Source organism: Pongo abelii, chromosome 16 (assembly GCF_028885655.2).
Source record: "Pongo abelii isolate AG06213 chromosome 16, NHGRI_mPonAbe1-v2.0_pri, whole genome shotgun sequence".
NCBI lineage: Eukaryota > Metazoa > Chordata > Mammalia > Primates > Hominidae > Pongo > Pongo abelii.
In genome coordinates this window covers 51,444,109-51,462,733 of record NC_072001.2, presented here as the reverse complement: position 1 = coordinate 51,462,733, position 18,625 = coordinate 51,444,109, and the positions used below count along the sequence as shown (strand labels likewise).

Here is an 18,625-nt window from a genome sequence, read left to right as displayed (position 1 = left end):
CACTGATGTAAATATGCTAACATAATTTTGGACAAATTATCACGTTTTATTCTGCAATGAATTTTATATGATTTTTTTTTTCTCTCTGTCTTCTGTAATCTGACAGATGTGGATGAATGCCAGGCCATCCCCGGGCTCTGTCAGGGAGGAAATTGCATTAATACTGTTGGGTCTTTTGAGTGCAAATGCCCTGCTGGACACAAATTTAATGAAGTGTCACAAAAATGTGAAGGTAAGAAATCTTATGCTTTGCAGTTGTGGGGGGTGTAGTGGGGGCAGGCAAAACTCAACATTAGAAACAAGCTTGTTTGCAAATTATTCCTAAATCCTTCTGTCTTTGTCATCCCTGTGAATGTGTAAATATAATATTTTTAACAGTAATAGTATGCCTTTGTGCTATTGGACCAGAAAAACCCTGTAGCTTTTTCCACTTTTATAGACCCAAAACAAGAGGTCCATCTGAATGAAATTAAATATTAAAAACATGAAATATTTTTGAACCAACGTTTGGTTTAAAATGTTCAACACACATGTTTTTGCATAGTTTTAGAGACAATGAATTTAAATTTGGTCATTAGATATCATTCAGAATAATATATCTTCCGAAGTTTTTCTAGTTAAAAGGCATGTTTGATTCTGTGTGTGGGGAGGCAGATTGATCTATTAACCCTTATATTTATGCTCCTAGTACATGCTCATGATTTTCTTTTCTGGGGGATGGTAATTGCCTATCAAATGAAAAGCTTTTAATGTTAGTCAAACAGAAAAGTAATTTGAGATAATTTGTATATTTACATTTAGTTTATAGATTGAACTTCTACAAATATATATACAGAGGATGTGTTTATATTCACCACTACTGCTACTGCTATTTGCCGAAATGAGGCCTGACTTCCAATTACAGTCATAATTTCTTCGTGGGAGGGGAGCATCTAGAAAATATGTAGGCAGCATTGGACTCTCTTTGATGAGTACGTGTAACTTATATATAGTAATGTCCAACAATAGTGTAACAGCATTCTCAGGGCTACATCTCTCATCAAGATCAGAAGAGAAAACTTTTTCCTTCATCCTCAACTCACTCCACCTTGAGGTTTCATTTCGATGGATGCATTTTTATTGAAAACAGATGCTGTTGTATTTATGCCCCTAGACTGTAACAGTGAGGACATTCTAAGTTATTTGTCTGGGCTGGATAATTAACCTTGTCAGTTGCCACTGTATATCAGATGAGCAAAAGACAGCTTTAAATTTAAGGTGCAATTCATAAATTACATGTAAGACATTTAATATCTACTTGCCCTGAAACTGAATAATCTAACTCTGATAGAACTATCTTTATGAGTTGGAGTTGTTTTTAGGTTATAAATCATCATTGAATTTATAATTGATACTGCATTCTTGAACATGTTATACATAGTTATTTGGGGTAGTTGTGAAAAAATAGTTCTTTCTAAAGGCTTCTTAAAAAAACATTTTAAGTTTCAAAGAACAATAAAGTTGACTCTCAATAGGCCAATGTATTTTAGAAGTTGTACTGTAGATCTAAATTTGAAGCAGAGAATGTTGACACTGAAAGGGGCAAAGAACTCAGCTAGTTCCACACTCTACATTATATATTAAGGAATGGTGTCTTGGGTGTATTAAGTGCCCTGTCTGAGGCCATTCAGACAAGACTGCTCAAATTTACCTCTTTAACTCACACTCTGGTGCTTGCTGAGCCATATTACATTGTCCTCTTTCCTAGATGAAAGTTATTATTCTGGAATGGATTTTCAGGCCATATATACACACACACACACACACACACACACACACGCACACATATATATATACACACACACACATATATACACAAACACACATATTTATATATATACACACATATATCTATATACACACACATATATATATGACATTAACAAGCCATTAAAGTTTATCACATGCAAAACCTACATCAACGATAGGTTGTGTTTTATCTTTTAGGCTTTCTCAGTTTAATATATTCAGCTTCAGAATATATAATCAGCTCCAAGATTGAGGGGAATATAGTCCTTATGATTTGTCCAGTCTGTGTTTTGTTTTCTGAAATTATGATGGCTTCCAGCCTGAACTAGAATTGATTTTGTCTCTTGCTTTTCACTCAGACAAGTCAATTAACAGGAATGGTCTATGGATGTGGACTAGACAGAAGATTCTAATTTAATGCTCAGACTGAAAGAAAAATCATTCGAATCTTTTTATTGATGCTAAGAAACCTATTATGGTGGTGTATCCAGTGGACCAAAAACTCAGTCTGAGTATTACTTAATCCTTTTCCACACACACAAAAATTTTCCAGCTGCATGTGAAAGTCAGCAGCAAGATAAAAACAGACTATTTTGGCTAGATTTTTTTTCCTTTGCCATCTACTATTACATTAAATTTAGATAATGGTTTTTTCCTTCTTTTCCTTCTAGTATCAATGCAAAATTGATACTAGAAGAGAATGTCCTGTTAGTGCTGTACATTCTCTGGCCTGGAGACTGGTGTGAGCAGGGTTGACCTGTCTTACTCTGGTAAGAAAGTAATCAGGAAGTACCCTGAGAGCTCTTGGCAAGCTGGGTTCACTTCTTTGACGTCCTTGCTCCTTTCCGGTTACAGTGTCTCACTGTGGAAATGGCATAACTCTGGGCATCGGCTGGTGTCTAGATGGTCAATAGAGGGAACCCAGGAAGTCTGGGCCGTAATCACTGAATATGTGCCCTAGAAAGATGATGAGTATAACCGTGGGGTTCTGTGCCCTTGTGAAAATGTCCTGGTACCTTTGCCATTGCTTTGAGTGGCTTTTTAAAGGTAGCTTCCTTTAGACTTGGAGGGGAAGGAATTGAGTATTTTTCATAGAATTTTTTCAAGAAAAACCAATTCCATCAAATTGGCTTTAGCAAATTCACAAGATGCTAACCCTCACTCTCTCAGATCTGAGAATGCCATTATTTGAGTTGCTTTCCGTGAGATCTTCCTTTTGCAGAATTCTCACTTCCTTCCTAAAATGTCCCTCTTTCCAAAAACTAAAAAAAAAAAAAAAAAAAGTTATGGAAAAGTGTTTTATAAATACATATAATTGGAGGACATTTTGAAATGTAAATTAAGCTGAAGGGATTTAAATAACAATTATTAAATTTTCATACATTTAAGAAGGAAAAGATTGAGATTTATAGCTGTGATTTGAGAAAAAAGGAAACAGAGTTCATGCCCACCTTCTTTGTTGATCTTTCCAATGACTGTAGAGTATGCCTGCTGAAAGAACACATGAACCTTTTTCTTTGGAAACCAAGTCCATATTTGCATAGGTTACTATGGGAGGAAATTAAGAAATAAAAAGCGTAATTAAGGGATTAAGTTTTATTTCTGGAAGAAGTCCGTTGGATTCCTAATTAACCAGTAATATTTTGGGATTTAGATTATCGCCAGCCCAGCCTTTAGCAATTATAATAGCACTGCATGATGCACAGGACCTTTTTAAAAATGTAGCTTTTAAATCCATGCACTCCATAATATGTGAGCCAAAAACCTCAGGACTTCCCCTTTCCAAAATAATGGCATATTTATCTCATGGCTACTTACTGTTAGGGGCTCTTATTCTTTCAGGAGCTAAGGAGAATTCCTGGGGTGGCTTAACCCACTACCACAGATGGGGCTCCATCCTCTTTCAGCTGGTTGCAGGCCCTAGACTTTTACTGTTCAAGGTAACTGGTTCTCTCTATGCAATTAGTTGAAAAAAAAAAAAAAATCTCTGCGGTGAAGGTGAAAGAGCCCTGGAAATAAGGTAGGCCTGGCCCCCATCCTTGATGCCCCGTGGTCAAGTCCCTAATCCTTTGTGTGATCTTAGATAAGTCAATTACCATCTCTGAGTTACTTCAACTTTCAAATGAGGGGGTTGAACAAGATGCTATGTGGGGGTTCTTTCCAGTTCCAGAATTCAGACTCCATTTTCAAGTTGTGATCAGACAGCGGATGCAGCATGAATAAAAGCTGGCGTACATGGTGTGACTATAAAATAGTATGGCTGATGTTTTTGTCAACATGACTCGAAGAATCAGCTTGTTTAGTTTTTAGTGATACGTTTTACACTGGGTTGAGTTTGTACAATCAAACAAAGTTAAGCTTACAGGCTCAGTGGCATTCGTGATCATTAGTGTGTCACATGTTACTTTTAAACAGCTGCCACAGTTTTTAGTTTTTTTCTCTCGTTGTATTAGTATCTAGGCAATCAGGATCAGGTTAACTGTCAGGATCAGGTTTCTCTTGTCAAGTCCACAATCTTGGATGGAGCTTCTAGATAGCCAAGTAATAGATGGTGATGCCTGTCCCAGAACAGACACCAAGCTCCATCCATCTGCCCTCCACACTCTTTCCTCCCATTCTGCCAGAGGAGCCCTAGGATAAAGGGGCTTAGGCATGGGAATAATGCTCTGGGAGAACAGATGAGACCAAACGATGGGAAGGAGCAGAAACAAAGGACAGGTGGTGAATAAGGAAGGAAGAGATCTGCCATTTGTGACTATTCTTAAGGTCACAGCAAGAAGCCAGTGGGGTCATGGACAGCTACCATGGGACAGCTACTCCCCAGCAGCTCTGCCTCCTTTCCTGCCTCAAGGAAGCAGGGAGAAATGTCCAGAGCACGGAAATAGCTCTTCCCAGCCAAGCACCACTCCCCAGCAGGCCTCCCCACCTGGTTTACTTTCATGGCTGGCATTTGACACAGCCTGATTTATAGAAACTGAGAAAGTGACCGTTCTCAAATTCCCTCTTAACTTGGGATGCCTCAAATTCAATTAAAAAGAGGTGAACACAGAGTGGGAAGAACTTGGAGAAATAATAAATTCATATGAACGAGTTTCAGAGTGTGAGTCAATCCAATTCAAACACCTTTTTCTGGCCTTTGCCATCAGGAACTTTCCACCACAGCCTGGTAATAGATAGAACTCTTGCTTTTATTTGTTACGAAGCCATGCCACTGAGAAGCAAGGTGGTTTAGGAAAGGGGAAAGGCACTAGACACCTGAAGGCAAAAGGGTGTGTCACTGAGAAGGAGACATATTAAGGGGAATTTGAAGTCATTTAAGCTCCTTCAAATGTAACAATTTAGCCTAGTCCCATTTTATCTTAATCTATGTGAACTCAGGGAGGTGTGCACTATGACATATTTCCTGACCTGCTGGCTTTCAAAGGCATGTACCTAGGTGGAAACTCCCCACACCCACCATAAAAACCCCTGCCAGTTGGAGACTTGGGTTTAGCCTCACTTTATAAATGATGGGCCTCTTTGCTCTTATTTTAGGTTTGATTCATGTCAGTTTTCTGAAGGCCTCAGTGTAATGCAAGTGGTATACCTGGGCACCAGAGGTATAGAATCAGGCCCACAATCCTACCTGCATTATAAGGATTAGATGATTGGGTACAGATAAAGCATTTTGACTATGCCGAGCACTCAGCACATGCAAACTCTCATCATTATTGTTGTTGTTATTGTTATCTTCAATAAAGGGCCCAAATCTCACTCAGCCAGCGTGGAAAAGATGTTTCCCCCATTCTGCCAATGTTAATTCTATTGTTTAAACAAATTTTTCTGACATGGGCTGTCATTTAAACTTTTTGGATACTGATGTACTCTAAGTGGCCTTAATAAGAATGGTAGCTGTCATTTATATTAATGGGTTGAGAAAAAATATCTAATACCACATTGTCTCCTCTTGTGATCTTTGGCAGGTGTTGTAGGACTCAGATATTAACTTTTAGGGACACTTTGAAAAAGGTACATTCTTCTTAATTACAATTATGGCTTCGTCTATCCTTAAATGAAGCTTTGAATCCTGTAGGCTCTTTGACACACTTGCTTTTTGTTTGTGTTAAGTAGAAGTGTGGCTGCCTTGAGATATTACGTGGGTAACCCTAGGCTCTCTCTGCCCTTGGCAGTTTCTCTACCTGACCCTTTCACAGACTCTAGTGAAATTTATATCTGTCAGAATAGAATGTGCACCTTTACCGTTACATAATTTTGCAATGACAGTGCTGTTTATGTTAACATTGACTCTAATATAAGCAGTGAAATATTGTTTGGTTTAGCCTCTAGCCTAGCATGGAAGAATGGTGATTTTGGTTTTAAAAAGGTTAAACTGAATGTAAACACTGTCATTGCTGCCTTTTTTACTAACAAGGTGAACTTGAGTCAGAAGATACTTGAATCTGGTTCACTTAGAATTCTATTTTGTCTTATAAATGAAGAGAGTACTTAGCCTGTAGAATAAATGTTCTTATTGGGGGTTGTAAGCCTTTCCCAGTTTTAACGGTGTCAGGCTGGCCATTGTAATACTCCTAGGAGGCCTGGGTCAAATGTCAACTCTCCCAAAGTCAGTGTAGAAAGCTCTGCTGGTCTCAGAGAGGAGACCATGCAGATTCCCTGTGCCCTGAGTTTACTTCTAGCCTAAGAAGGAAGCTGTCATTTTTTTTCTCTTCTTCTGCTGGTGCCGTATCTGTTGACATTTGTCAGTGTGTGGGTCAGGCTATTGAAAATCTCTCCTTGAAGGAAATGGCCAAATTTGTCCTAAGGGAATTTTACTGCTTCCTTGATGGAAACCAGTGGTGTCAAGCCCTGAGGGCTAACCCCAGCTTTGGCCTCCATAGCATTCAGGATGTTTATTAGAGGATGTCCTTGGGATCAACACCTGCAGAAGAGGAGAGGAAGAGGCAAGAGCGTGCAGAGAAGGCAAGCTGGGGTGCAGCCCATCAACAGCCTCCACTGGCCCCAGAAGGAATTGGGGAATTGGAGTGACCTTCAGTGTTGTCTTCCCTTGGGGCAGGATGCACCAGACTTTGATCCTCCTCCACAATTGCTTATTGGGTGTCGGGTGCCTGGGAAGGGTGTGACCTTGGGTGAGGTGGCTCTCTGAGACTCAGGCAATCTTAGAAGGGGCTGAGAGCCAAAGACCGTCTGTTGACAGTATTCCCAGCCTCCTGGGAAGCAAGTCCCTCTTTGAAGGGGACATTGGTTAGGGCACCCAGTGTCCATCACAGTTCATTCACCAACCACAGAAGACCATCATAATGGTAGTTTGGATGCTACTGAGAACACCAAGTTGGCCAAGTTGGGATCAGCACTCAGATCACAAGATCTCTTCTGTAGGATTCCAGTATCTGCATTGTGGAAAATAGATTGAAAAGCAATGCAAGAAGTGATACAGAATATAAAATAATTAGTAGGAGAGTTTAACTTAATGCAAAACATGGAAACAAAAGGAAAACAAAATTTTAAAATAAATGACATTTGTAACATTAACATGCTATAGTTACTTGGTGAAACAACAGTACACAGTTTTAGATTTTAAAGGGGGGTGATTTCATTTTGCCCTAATCTATTGAATTTGGTAAATCTTTTGGGTAAGTCTGTGTTGAAAGAAGCAGCATCTACCTTTGAATTGACTGTTCTCCATGCAGTTTTTACTTTCTAAAGGTAGCTGTTTCCAGGGACATGATTTGACTAGTGTTAACATCTGAATCCTTGTACTGACGAATGGTTTTATATTGTGTTCTACAAATGCTGAGATTCTTTTTTTTTATATTCCAGATATTGATGAATGCAGCACCATTCCTGGAATCTGTGATGGGGGCGAATGTACAAACACAGTCAGCAGTTACTTTTGCAAATGTCCCCCTGGTTTTTACACCTCTCCAGATGGTACCAGATGCATAGGTAGGTTTAATTACAAACAGCATGCATGGTTTGTTTAAGTCAGTTCCATAACAAACAACTTTCTAAACAAGCTTGTTAAGGAGCACATATAATTTATCAACTGAGGTAAACTGTACATTTTTGGAAAAGTGTTAAACAGTTGACTGCCCTCTTGAAGAACAGAGGCACCTTGTGGTCATTTTGAAGACGTTTTGCCTCCCATAAAAGAGGAATGATCCAGGAGACCTTACAGATATCTTCAGTCTGTTAATTAATGTTGCAGTCATGCAGCATTAAACCTTGAAGCCATCCCAGGTGTCTCTCTCTTTTTACCCCCACCTTCAGTCATTCCCCGGAACCTATGTTAATTTGGCCTGAATTTTTTCAATAATCTCTTAATTGGTCTCCCTGCTTCTTGGCTTCTCTACAATCCATCTTGTCAGATTTATCTTCCTAAAATAGTGCTTTGATTAAATAACACTCTTGCTCAAACCCTTGGTAGTTTTCCATTAGGACTTAGAAATTAGTGGTTTTCAGTCTGTGTCCAGTGGATCCTTCAAGTGTTTCAAAGCCCTCCAGGGCTGCAGGGATTGCGGAGGGCACAGAGAAAAGGGAGAGAGCTGAGTGGAAAGGGCTGTTGTCCCCCCACACTCCCACACACATTCTAGGCATAGCAATTTCACTTTATCTGCTGTGAGTGTTAGACTTCCATGTCAGGTATCAATTAAATAAGGGGTTCTATTGTTTAAAAAATAGATTTGGCTGGGCGCAGTAGCTCACGCCTGTAATCCCAGCACTTTGGGAGGCCGAGGCGGGCAGATTGCCTCAGGTCAGGCGTTCAAGACCAGCCTGGCCAACATGGTGAAACCCTGTCTCTACTAAAAATACAAAAATTTGCCAAGCGTGGTGGCGGGTGCCTGTAATCCCAGCTACTTGGGAGGCTGAAGCAGGAGAATCACTGGAAGCCAGGAGGCGGAGGTTGCAGTGAGCTGAGATCTCGCCACTGCACTCCAGCCTGGGCAATGGAACGAGACTTCATCTGAAAAAAAAAAAAAAAATAGATTTGACAGCTGCTGGATTTAATAATTGTTAAGACTTCTTTAAAAGTGCAGTGTTCTAGATTAAAATTCAAGTTCCAAAGTGCACAGTCTGATATTTAAGGACTTTAAGAGAGCTTCAAACTACATGGGGATTAAGACATATTTAAATATCAGATGGTTCACATTTTAAAAGTTATTTTCTTTTTATCAAATAATATCCATACTAACTTTTTACAAAGGAGGAATGGAAGGGAACTAAGATTCATGGATCACGGGGTATGAGGTGTTTTATGTAAATTATCTGACTTGATGATGTTCATTTCACAGCAGTATTGTAGATGGGAAGCAGCTGAGATTGAGAGAGGTTAGATAAATAATGGCCCAATAGTTTAAGTGGGTAGTGAGAGAGGGATCTGGGATTCCACTGTGACCTGAGTGCACAGCCCAGACTTCCTTCATTTTGCCTTCTACCCCTCAACTCTGGATGCAGTTCACTCTTTCTTGCCAGATCCCTAGGCAAGCCCTGTTTCTTCTTTGGAACTCTGTTGTGCCCGTAATTAGCAACTTATCATACAAAATGATCCAAGTGACCTTTCTGCCTTCCCCGGTGCTCCTGTTTCCCTCCATGGTAAACAACAGAGACCCCAAAATTATCCCTGGTGATGAGAAAATACAAGTAGCCCCTGACAGTATAAACAAATCCAAGGCTTGTTCGTAAGACAGTTGTTTGGAATGAGTAGGTCTCACCAAGAGAAAACCCCCTATGTAGATAGTGGTATGCAGTATCTTCCGTGCACATTTCTTCTAACCGTAAAATTCCAACTGTCACCTTCTGCCGCCACATTCTGAGACTCTCAGACCTCCCAGCCCCGAGCTCCCTTTGTGTTCTAAGCTCTTTTAGTATTATTTTATTTGTTGTTCTTTGATCTTCCTGTGGCATTTGTAATACTACCTGTAGGGTTATCTTTTTATATTGTTCTCTCTCTTTGACTCCTAGGAGTCATAAAGATGTCCTTTCCCTAGTTCGAGCCTCACAACTCCTAGCTCCTGGTTTTACACAACCATGTTTGTGACAGGTTAGGAGAGGCCTGTTGACAGGCTAGATGACCTGCAAACACCTATTTAATCCATAATATATTTGCTTTGATATAATGTGATTTCTGGGTCCTGAGAATAAGGGCCAAGTGATTCAAAAGGGGAGAAAAGAGTGAGATTTCCTCCTGCTTTTCTGCCAGATGTTTTGGCCAGGGCAGATTTAAAATAGAAGATGTTTGTGGTTCCTTCTGTGTCCCTTTAGGTCCCCTTAGCTTGGCTCCTGAAGGTCTTCAAGTTATTCTACAGCCACCCCTTACCCTCTGTACAAAGTGACATACCACCACAACAGTTCCCCCCCACTTGGTGTGGCACTGTTGCCTAACGAAATGAAAAACTTCAGGCTGGTGTGTCCTGGGGGTCATTTACTCCAAATGGTTTCTGATTTTCAGTTTTTTCATTCCTTTACTTATTAGCCTGTAGGTTTTCATTAAAATTATAAGTTATATAAATGTGTATTTTTAACAAAGGTACTTCTTCAGCAAAAAAAGAAATTAGAAAAATTATTATTATATGTGCAGGTGCCATTTGTAAATCAGGGACTGCCAGTAACCCAAACTTGATTTGTAATTTTTTTTTACCCCCAACGTTCACCATTTTGATGAAGAGTTTGTGACCCATTGATTTAACATATAAGTCAGCCAGATGGGCAATAACATGGTATCATAGTTAATTTGCAAAATAATAGACATTAGCCCATTAAGCTTTTGTCATTGGCAACTGTAGGCCCTAGTTTTGCTCTGAAAGATAGCCCATGCCGAAAATTATATGTACAAATTCCATAATTTGGTCAAGTGTTTACACTGGGTTTTGACCACTGCATTCATTTGAAGCTGGGATATAAGCCAGTTTTGAATATCTCTTCCCATTCTCAACAGTCTTTGGTTTCCATGCCCCAAATATTTACTAATTCCCAAGTATATAAAGTATTAGTGGTTTTAAGGCATTACAAATTAGAATGTAGGAAGTTCAATTTCTCTGCCCTCTTGATGGGGGGAGGTACCACCTGAGGCTTCACAGAGAGCATACTTGTCTATACTCCCTCTCCAGCCGTTTATCCTGGACCAGGCTGGAATAAAACTTGTTCTGCCTCTTTGGTGAAGCTATTAGTCTGACCAGAGGTACAGGAACTGGAACCACAAAAAAATTCTGGAAAGCACATTTATACTGGCTAGTGGTTTTAAGTACTTTTTGGAAATAATCTTGTATCCTTTAAAACTGACCCATAATTTTCTTTTATGGTTTGTCTAGGTTTGTTTTAACCTTCTTCACTTGATGTTAATAATTTAAATGTTTCTAAATTACCCTTGTTTTTATTTTATTAATTTATTGAAGCCTCAAGACATGAGGGCTTTGTGTTCTTAAGAATGATGTAGATGATAACAATTACAGGTATGACCCTCTTTGAGAAAACTTGAAATTTAATATTCAGACTTACAGGAAACCCAGGGACGGATTTTTGGCTATGAAAGATCTTTGCTTTACAAAAGGAATTAACCCTTATATTCCTTTAAATCAGTGGTCCCCAACCTTTTTGGCATGAGGGACTGGTTTCGTAGAAGACAGTTTTTCCATGGACTGGGAGGAGAGGATGGTTTCAGGATGATTCAAGCACATTTTATTAAGCACATTTATTGTGCACTTTATTTCTTTTATTATTAAATTGTAATATATAATGAAATAATTATACAACTCACCATAATGTAGAATCAATGGAAGCCCTGAGCTTGTTTTCCTGCAATTAGATGGTCCCATCTGAGGGTGATGGGAGACACTGACAGATCATCAGGCATTAGATTCTCATTGGGAACACACAACCTAGAACCCTCGCATGTGCAGTTCCCAACAGGGTTCACCCTCCTATGAGAATCTAGTGCTGCCACTTATCTGACAGAGGTGGGGCTCAGGCGGTAATGCCAGCAATGGGGAGTGACTGTAAATACAGATGGAGCTTCACTCATTTCATTCACCTGCCGCTCACGCCCTGCTGTGCAGCCCAGTTCCTAACACGCCACAGACCAGAACTGGGGATTGGGGCCCCTGGGGGTTAGAGACCCTTGCTTTAAATAACAAGCATATTGGCAATACTATTTGCTTTCAAAATTTAATTTTATATGATCTCTATAGAGATATAGTTTACTTGAAGAGAGGTACACCCTCAGCACATGTCAGGCGGTAAAAGAGTTTTGCATTTTGCTACCTGCCTTCACTGTTTCACGGTAATATCTCAAAGGCATATGGAGCAGTTAGGTTTTCCTATGTCACAAACTCTTTCGGTAACCCAGAGCTGCACTGCAGTGTGTGGGATGTCATGACAGTTAGACATGATGTAACCCAATAAAAGTGATATAGAAATATGTCTTACCATGTTGCTTTGAGAAGACACTTTCTGCCAAAAACGACAACAACAAAATCCTTCTAGAGCTATTGTATCATATAAGACTAAGAACTTGGAATCATGTGCCATTTTGAAGTTATAAATAACTAGTACCTTATAAAATCTGTTAGGGCCCCAAGACAAAAGGAAATCTTGATTAATAAGCATTGGATCTAAATGCAAAGTGGCTCATTCTTCAAAAATAACAACAACAACAACAAAAACTTATGTCTGACTGTCACAGTTGCAGACTGGAAAATAAGAAAGATCTTTTAGAAATGTAGACTAAATATTGTTTTAAAATAGATTTACATAAATGTTTTCTTAAAATGGCTCGAATTAAGCAGTTTGAAACCAGGGACAACCCAGTCTGTCTTCAGCATAGAGACATGTCTTTATAAATAATTAACTGTCACTGCTTGTGATTTTCTTAGTCTCTCTTTTTCTATGGCACACATGGTTTTAATCATTCGTTCCCACCTTGGGTATGGAATGTGGGACTTCAGCCAAGTGCACCAGCACACAGGGGCAAAAGGTGTGAGACCAGGGATTTCTGACTGAGCACTGTTCCTGTGCAGCGCTCGCAGCTTCCCTTCCAGGGGGTAGAGGTATGAGTTAATCCTGCCGTAGCCCAAGTGTGAAGTATGGAGCTGCTGGGGCAGGGGAGTGTTTTTACGAGTCTGATCTCAGTGATGTGTGTGTGTGTATGTGTTTCTTCGTCCTCAGATGTTCGCCCAGGATACTGTTACACAGCTCTGACAAACGGGCGCTGCTCTAACCAGCTGCCACAGTCCATAACCAAAATGCAGTGCTGCTGTGATGCCGGCCGATGCTGGTCTCCAGGGGTCACTGTCGCCCCTGAGATGTGTCCCATCAGAGCAACCGGTAAGAGCCCTTCCAGTTATCTGCAGAATATCCCATCCCAGCCCTCACAAGCCCAGTGGCAATGTGCATGATGCAGATGTAATGGAAACTTGGGTAAATGAGTAGACTCCAGGAAACATAAGAGATGACGTCCAGGGAAATTTCCCTAGAAAATGCACAGGGAAAAAAAGGGGTCTGTACAAAGAATAATGTTTTCAGATACTGCTTTTTACTTAGCTGCCATATTACTACTAAACAGAAACCTTTTGGGGAAGTACTTATTCTCATTTTAGTACTTAATGGCTCTCATGTAGTACTCAAAAGCTCAGTAAAGTAAAACTCAGCTTTCAGAATTTTTCGGGTAAGTTGTTCAGGAGACACATTTCCTTTTTCCTAACATTGGACCCTTTCCTTCCTGCTAAGTCCTGCTTATTTTTTTTTCCTTCACAGTATCTCTTTTATCTGTCCATTTTTTTTTGTTTCCATTAGAAGCATATTTTCTCTAGTCTGGACTGTTCCAGTAATCTCCTAACTAGTCTCTGAAATCCACCATTGCCATGTACCTTTCCCAAAGTATTAGTCAGTGAAGTTCAGTTTAAAAAATTTTATCTAGGGGAGAAAAAGGAGACACCTTTTGACTAATTGAGCCTATTTCAAAACACCATGTTGTACATAACGAATGCGTACATTTTTATTCGTTAGTTTAAAAATACATAACTAAACAAATACATAAATACAGCACACTTTCGTTAGTCCAGAAAGATGTCCAAAAATATTTCCCCAGGATGAACTCGGGCAATATTTAGTGGCCAATTCACTCCATTTCTTGCAAAGAACATTTGCTACTTAGCACAGCATTTAGAGTCCCCAAATCTAATCCCAGTTCATCTTTTTAATTCTTGTTCTTTATAGTAGTTTAAATTATGTGATTGAGTTTTCATTGCACCCAATCTGAGCATTTCTAAATTCAAGTTGGCTTTCTTTCTAAAACTTCTTGCCAGTTTAGGCTCTTTCTCCCTACTCCTGCCATCCTTGCCTGTTATATATCCTCTTGTCTTGTTAAGGATCTGCTCAAACATGTCCTAATCCATGAATGTCCCAAGGTAGCCGCAGCTGGAAGTGCTCCCTTCTTCCTTGTGCTCCCGTGGTTCTGGCTGGTACTATCACTATGGCATGAGTCCCATATGTGTGTTCACATCTTGCTCTTTTACTGGTTGATCAATCTCAGTAGGAAATCTCATTCATTATTGTAGTCTCATATTTCTCATGCTTTTTACACTTCCACAGTATTTAGCAAAATCTTGCTTATAGGAGGCATTCAAATAGAGAGAGCAACTTATTAGGCAACATCTTTCCCACCAGTTGAGCATATTTCAAAACATCACGTTGTGCACAATTAATATATACAATTTTTACTTGTCAATTAAAATAATGATACATAAATAAACAAATACATAGATGAAGTTTACCTTCCTGAGTCCAGTAGGGGACCATTTAGTAGATCACTGTTTAGAAGCACATGACTTACTACTAAGACGTGGCTTAGGTACCAGGAGAATGGCTTTTAAAATGCATATGTTAACGTAGGAATCAGCAGCTTTGATGTGGATTCCTTCCTGTGTTGAGGCTTTGAATAGAGAAGAGGACTAGAGCAGGTTTAGGTGCCTGCAGGAAGACCTACTTTGGGACAGTTGGAGCAGAAGACCAGGTTCCTGTGTGTGGCTTTACAGGGAGCTGCCCTCCCAGGTATACCACTGAGAGATGCACAGCCCTGAGAGGCCTTGGGCAAAACAGATTTATAGAGCAAAATAACTTGAAGGTAGGTTTTTGTTTGTCCAAATGTTCCAGTACCGGTGCTACAGAGATCTGGGCTCTTAGAGAGAGTGATGCAGGAAGGATTTTAGATTGGCCAGCTTTTCACTCTTTAAAAAATAAATCAGCATCATCTTGGGTTAAGTGGAGTTAGGAAAGATAGACATCAGCTTGACAAAATTAGCCCCACGTTGCTGATCCTGAATGTAAAGGGGCAATGAGAAGATTACTAATCTGTAAGAAATAGGAAGAAATATAGGATTCAGTCTGATACACTTTCCTAGAGAGGTTAAGATGAATTTAATGGCATTCTTAAAGTAAAATACCCACCTAATTAGCAGAAATGCTGATAAGCTATTCAATTTCTTTTATATAAATTCAAAAAGTCTTAAAAAGAAAGGCTGAATTGGTAACTACAAATGCTTGGAAGCAAAGTGAGTTCCTTAATATAACTGTCATTTAATTAAATTAACACATAGTTAATGAATTCCTGTTATGTGCAATTTGCAGGGCAAGGCTGAGAGTGGGAACTAGTCATGAGTTAGAGATGATCCCTGACTTCAAAGACTACACGGTCTTAGTGGTGGGAATTTGGTGAGAGCAGGTTCCCAGGGAATGATGGATATGGCACGTAGAGATGATAAATCTATAGGGAGAATCACTGTTGGTTGACAAACAGAATTGTGACATCCTGAGTCAGGGAAGCATGAACAACATAGAATTCCTTTACAAATACATTCAAGTACGTCAGTATCTCTGTAATTTGAAATTCCAGTTAAATCAGAATTAAAATGCTGTAAGAGAATTCTCTGAAAACATAAACTTGACCTGAGCTGGAAATGTCAAATATGAATGAAGAAATTTTAGAAACGGACCAGAAAGTACCAACAGTACTTTCATATTTAACCTCATGTAAATTGGCAGAATGTCCCGTGAGGTTGAAATATGAATGCATTTCAGTAAGACCTATTACTGTCTGAAAATAAGTTAAATTTTAGTCTGTAAGGAAAAGAAAAATATTAGTCTAATTTCTATTAATGGCTGAAACTAGCATAGAAGGTATCCATGAGAAAATCAATGTACAACTGTGAAAATAAAATTACCAACATCCTAGCAAGAGAGGAAAAAAATGAAATTTAAAAGTCACATAAGTTACTTATAGAAGGGAACTATGATAAAACATGGCTATTTGTAGGCAACATGAAAATGAATAAAATAAAAACATCCTTGGAAACCTGGATACTGCTTAAAAACACCTTTTTGGAAGCCCAGAACAAATGTGTTGAAACCTAAAGATGATTTATTTGATAAAGACCTGACGCTGTGAAAAATAGTAATCATCCTAAAAATGTAGAATCATAGGGAAGCAGATGATGAAGTCAGGATGTCCTCATTCAGAGGGTCACTATGCAGCATTCATACCAGACCCGCCACCCCTTGGTATTTCTCCTCTCTTATGGGCCACTTCTCCATTGATATTGCTTTCTTTTACGAATCAGTATTCTTCAGGGTTCTGCCTTTGTACTCCCTTCTCTTCCCCTTCCACACCGCTTACATGAGCTTATCCATCCCCATGGCTTTGAATAGCACCTCTCTGTACTGATGACTCTGCAGCTCACGTCTAGCCTTGATTTCTCTAAGCTTCACACTATCTTTTACAACTGCAAGGTGATAGCTCCACTTGGATGTCTGATCTCTCAAAACTCATATGTTCAAAATGGAACTTGGTTTCTTCTACCCACCAAACGTGCTACCACCATGATTTTTCCCATCCAGGCAAGGGCACCAACATTCACCCAATTGCTCAACCAGAAAACTAGGAGTCATTCTTGACTTCTTGTCTCCTGAGCTCTGACACTTACTACTTCACTGAGCACTATACATTTATCTAAAAAATGTACTTCACTGAGCACTATACATTTATCTCTAAAATGTGCTTCAGATTTGTCCACTTCTGTCCGATTCAATCACTGCCTCCCCCATCCGGACATCATCATCTCTCCCTTGGTCTTCTGCAACAGCCTTGCCTCCCCACAGTAATGTTCTTCATATGTTGTAATTGTAAGCATGATCTTCTGAAAATGGTCATCTGATCATGTCCCACCCCTGTTGAAGACATCCAGTGGTTTTGCACTGCGAATAAAGTAAAATCCAAACTTTTTAATGTATTCTGTAGAGCCCTGTGGGATCCACAGGTGGGACTGGATGGAGAAAGTAGTACTTTTATGTCTTCCATGAGGTGAATTTTGATACAGATAAAGACTCTGAGGTTTTGGGAGGAACATGGTTTTGGATTTGAATTATTGTATCAGAGTGGTTGCTGCTGCAGGTATTAAAAATGGGAATCCAGTCAGTTGGTTCTTTCTCTTTTCTCCAATTTACCTGTGAATTCTGAGGATCAATTTTATTCAAAAATATCTTTAAAAAAATAAGGATGACTTCTATGGGCCTATGATCATAAGCTACAGCTCAGCTGTTGTGTTTTGTTTTGTTGTGTTTTTCTAGAGGATTTCAACAAGCTGTGCTCTGTTCCTATGGTAATTCCTGGGAGACCAGAATATCCTCCCCCACCCCTTGGCCCCATTCCTCCAGTTCTCCCTGTTCCTCCTGGCTTTCCTCCTGGACCTCAAATTCCGGTCCCTCGACCACCAGTGGAATATCCGTATCCATCTCGGGAACCACCAAGTAAGAATTCAAAAATCATCTAGTTATTTTTCTTGCATTGTTCAAGTTAACATTTTTTATTATTTGTTTATGCTGCTTTAGTCATTAAATAAGTTTGTAAATTGTTATATTCATTTTTGGTTTACATAATGTTATCTATTTCTATATCGTCTGTATGTCTCAATTTTCCTATTGCATAGAGAAAAACGAGAGGCTTCCTATTCTCCAGAGATTAATGTCCTTTTGTTATTGGTGTTTTCAGGCAACTATGGGAGAGTTAATGGGCGATAGTTAAATCTCATTCACAGAAAGGATTAATAGAGGAAGTATAAAATTATACTTTAGGTTATAGAGCTTGCAAGGCAGTTTTATAAGTAGTTCAATACCAATATCTCTCTGCCTTTGTTATTTCTGCAAACTAGAGGTTTGAGAGTGAGATGGTGAAGAGGGCAGGGAAAAGCAGGCTGCAGCTGGGTTGCGAGCTCCCCTGTGCTCACAGTGCAATGTGATCTCTGTTGGCAGGGTGGAAATATGCTCTGTTGTCACCAGACGACCTTTGCCCAAAGAGTATCCTCTTTCCTTTCTGATTCAACATCTTGTTCATTATTGTCAGATTAAGTACTGATGAAAGGTACCATAGTTAAAATAATTTTAATGGGGCTTAATGTTCTTCTAGGGGTGCTGCCAGTAAACGTTACTGATTACTGCCAGTTGGTCCGCTATCTCTGTCAAAATGGACGCTGCATTCCAACTCCTGGGAGTTACCGGTGTGAGTGCAACAAAGGGTTCCAGCTGGACCTCCGTGGGGAGTGTATTGGTACGTGAGCCATCCTAGGTTGGCACCAAGGGTCTGTTGCAATTCTGTTCCTTGACTCTACTGGTTTTCTATTGCTGCTGTAACAACTTACCCCAAACTTGGTGGCTTAATACAATACAAATTTATATTATCTTTCAGCTCTGTAGGTTAGTAGTCCAACAGAAGTCTTACTGGGCTAACATCCAGGTGTTGGGAGGGCTGTCTTCCTTTTGGTGGCTCTTGGGAAGAATCCATCTCCTTGCCTTTTTC

General features: G+C 39.6%; 1 protein-coding gene across 2 annotated transcripts in view; it reads left to right on the top strand.

Annotated features, from left to right (window-relative positions):
• Positions 1-18,625, top strand: part of FBN1 (fibrillin 1) — a 235,048-nt gene that overhangs the window by 110,767 nt on the left and 105,656 nt on the right. For both annotated transcript variants that reach the window (XM_063716643.1, XM_024232279.3), the window contains exons 8-12: positions 107-232; positions 7,606-7,731; positions 12,946-13,104; positions 17,401-17,580; positions 18,236-18,376. In XM_063716643.1, the coding sequence (XP_063572713.1) occupies positions 107-232; positions 7,606-7,731; positions 12,946-13,104; positions 17,401-17,580; positions 18,236-18,376 (732 nt within the window). The remainder of the gene's footprint in view (positions 1-106; positions 233-7,605; positions 7,732-12,945; positions 13,105-17,400; positions 17,581-18,235; positions 18,377-18,625) is intronic.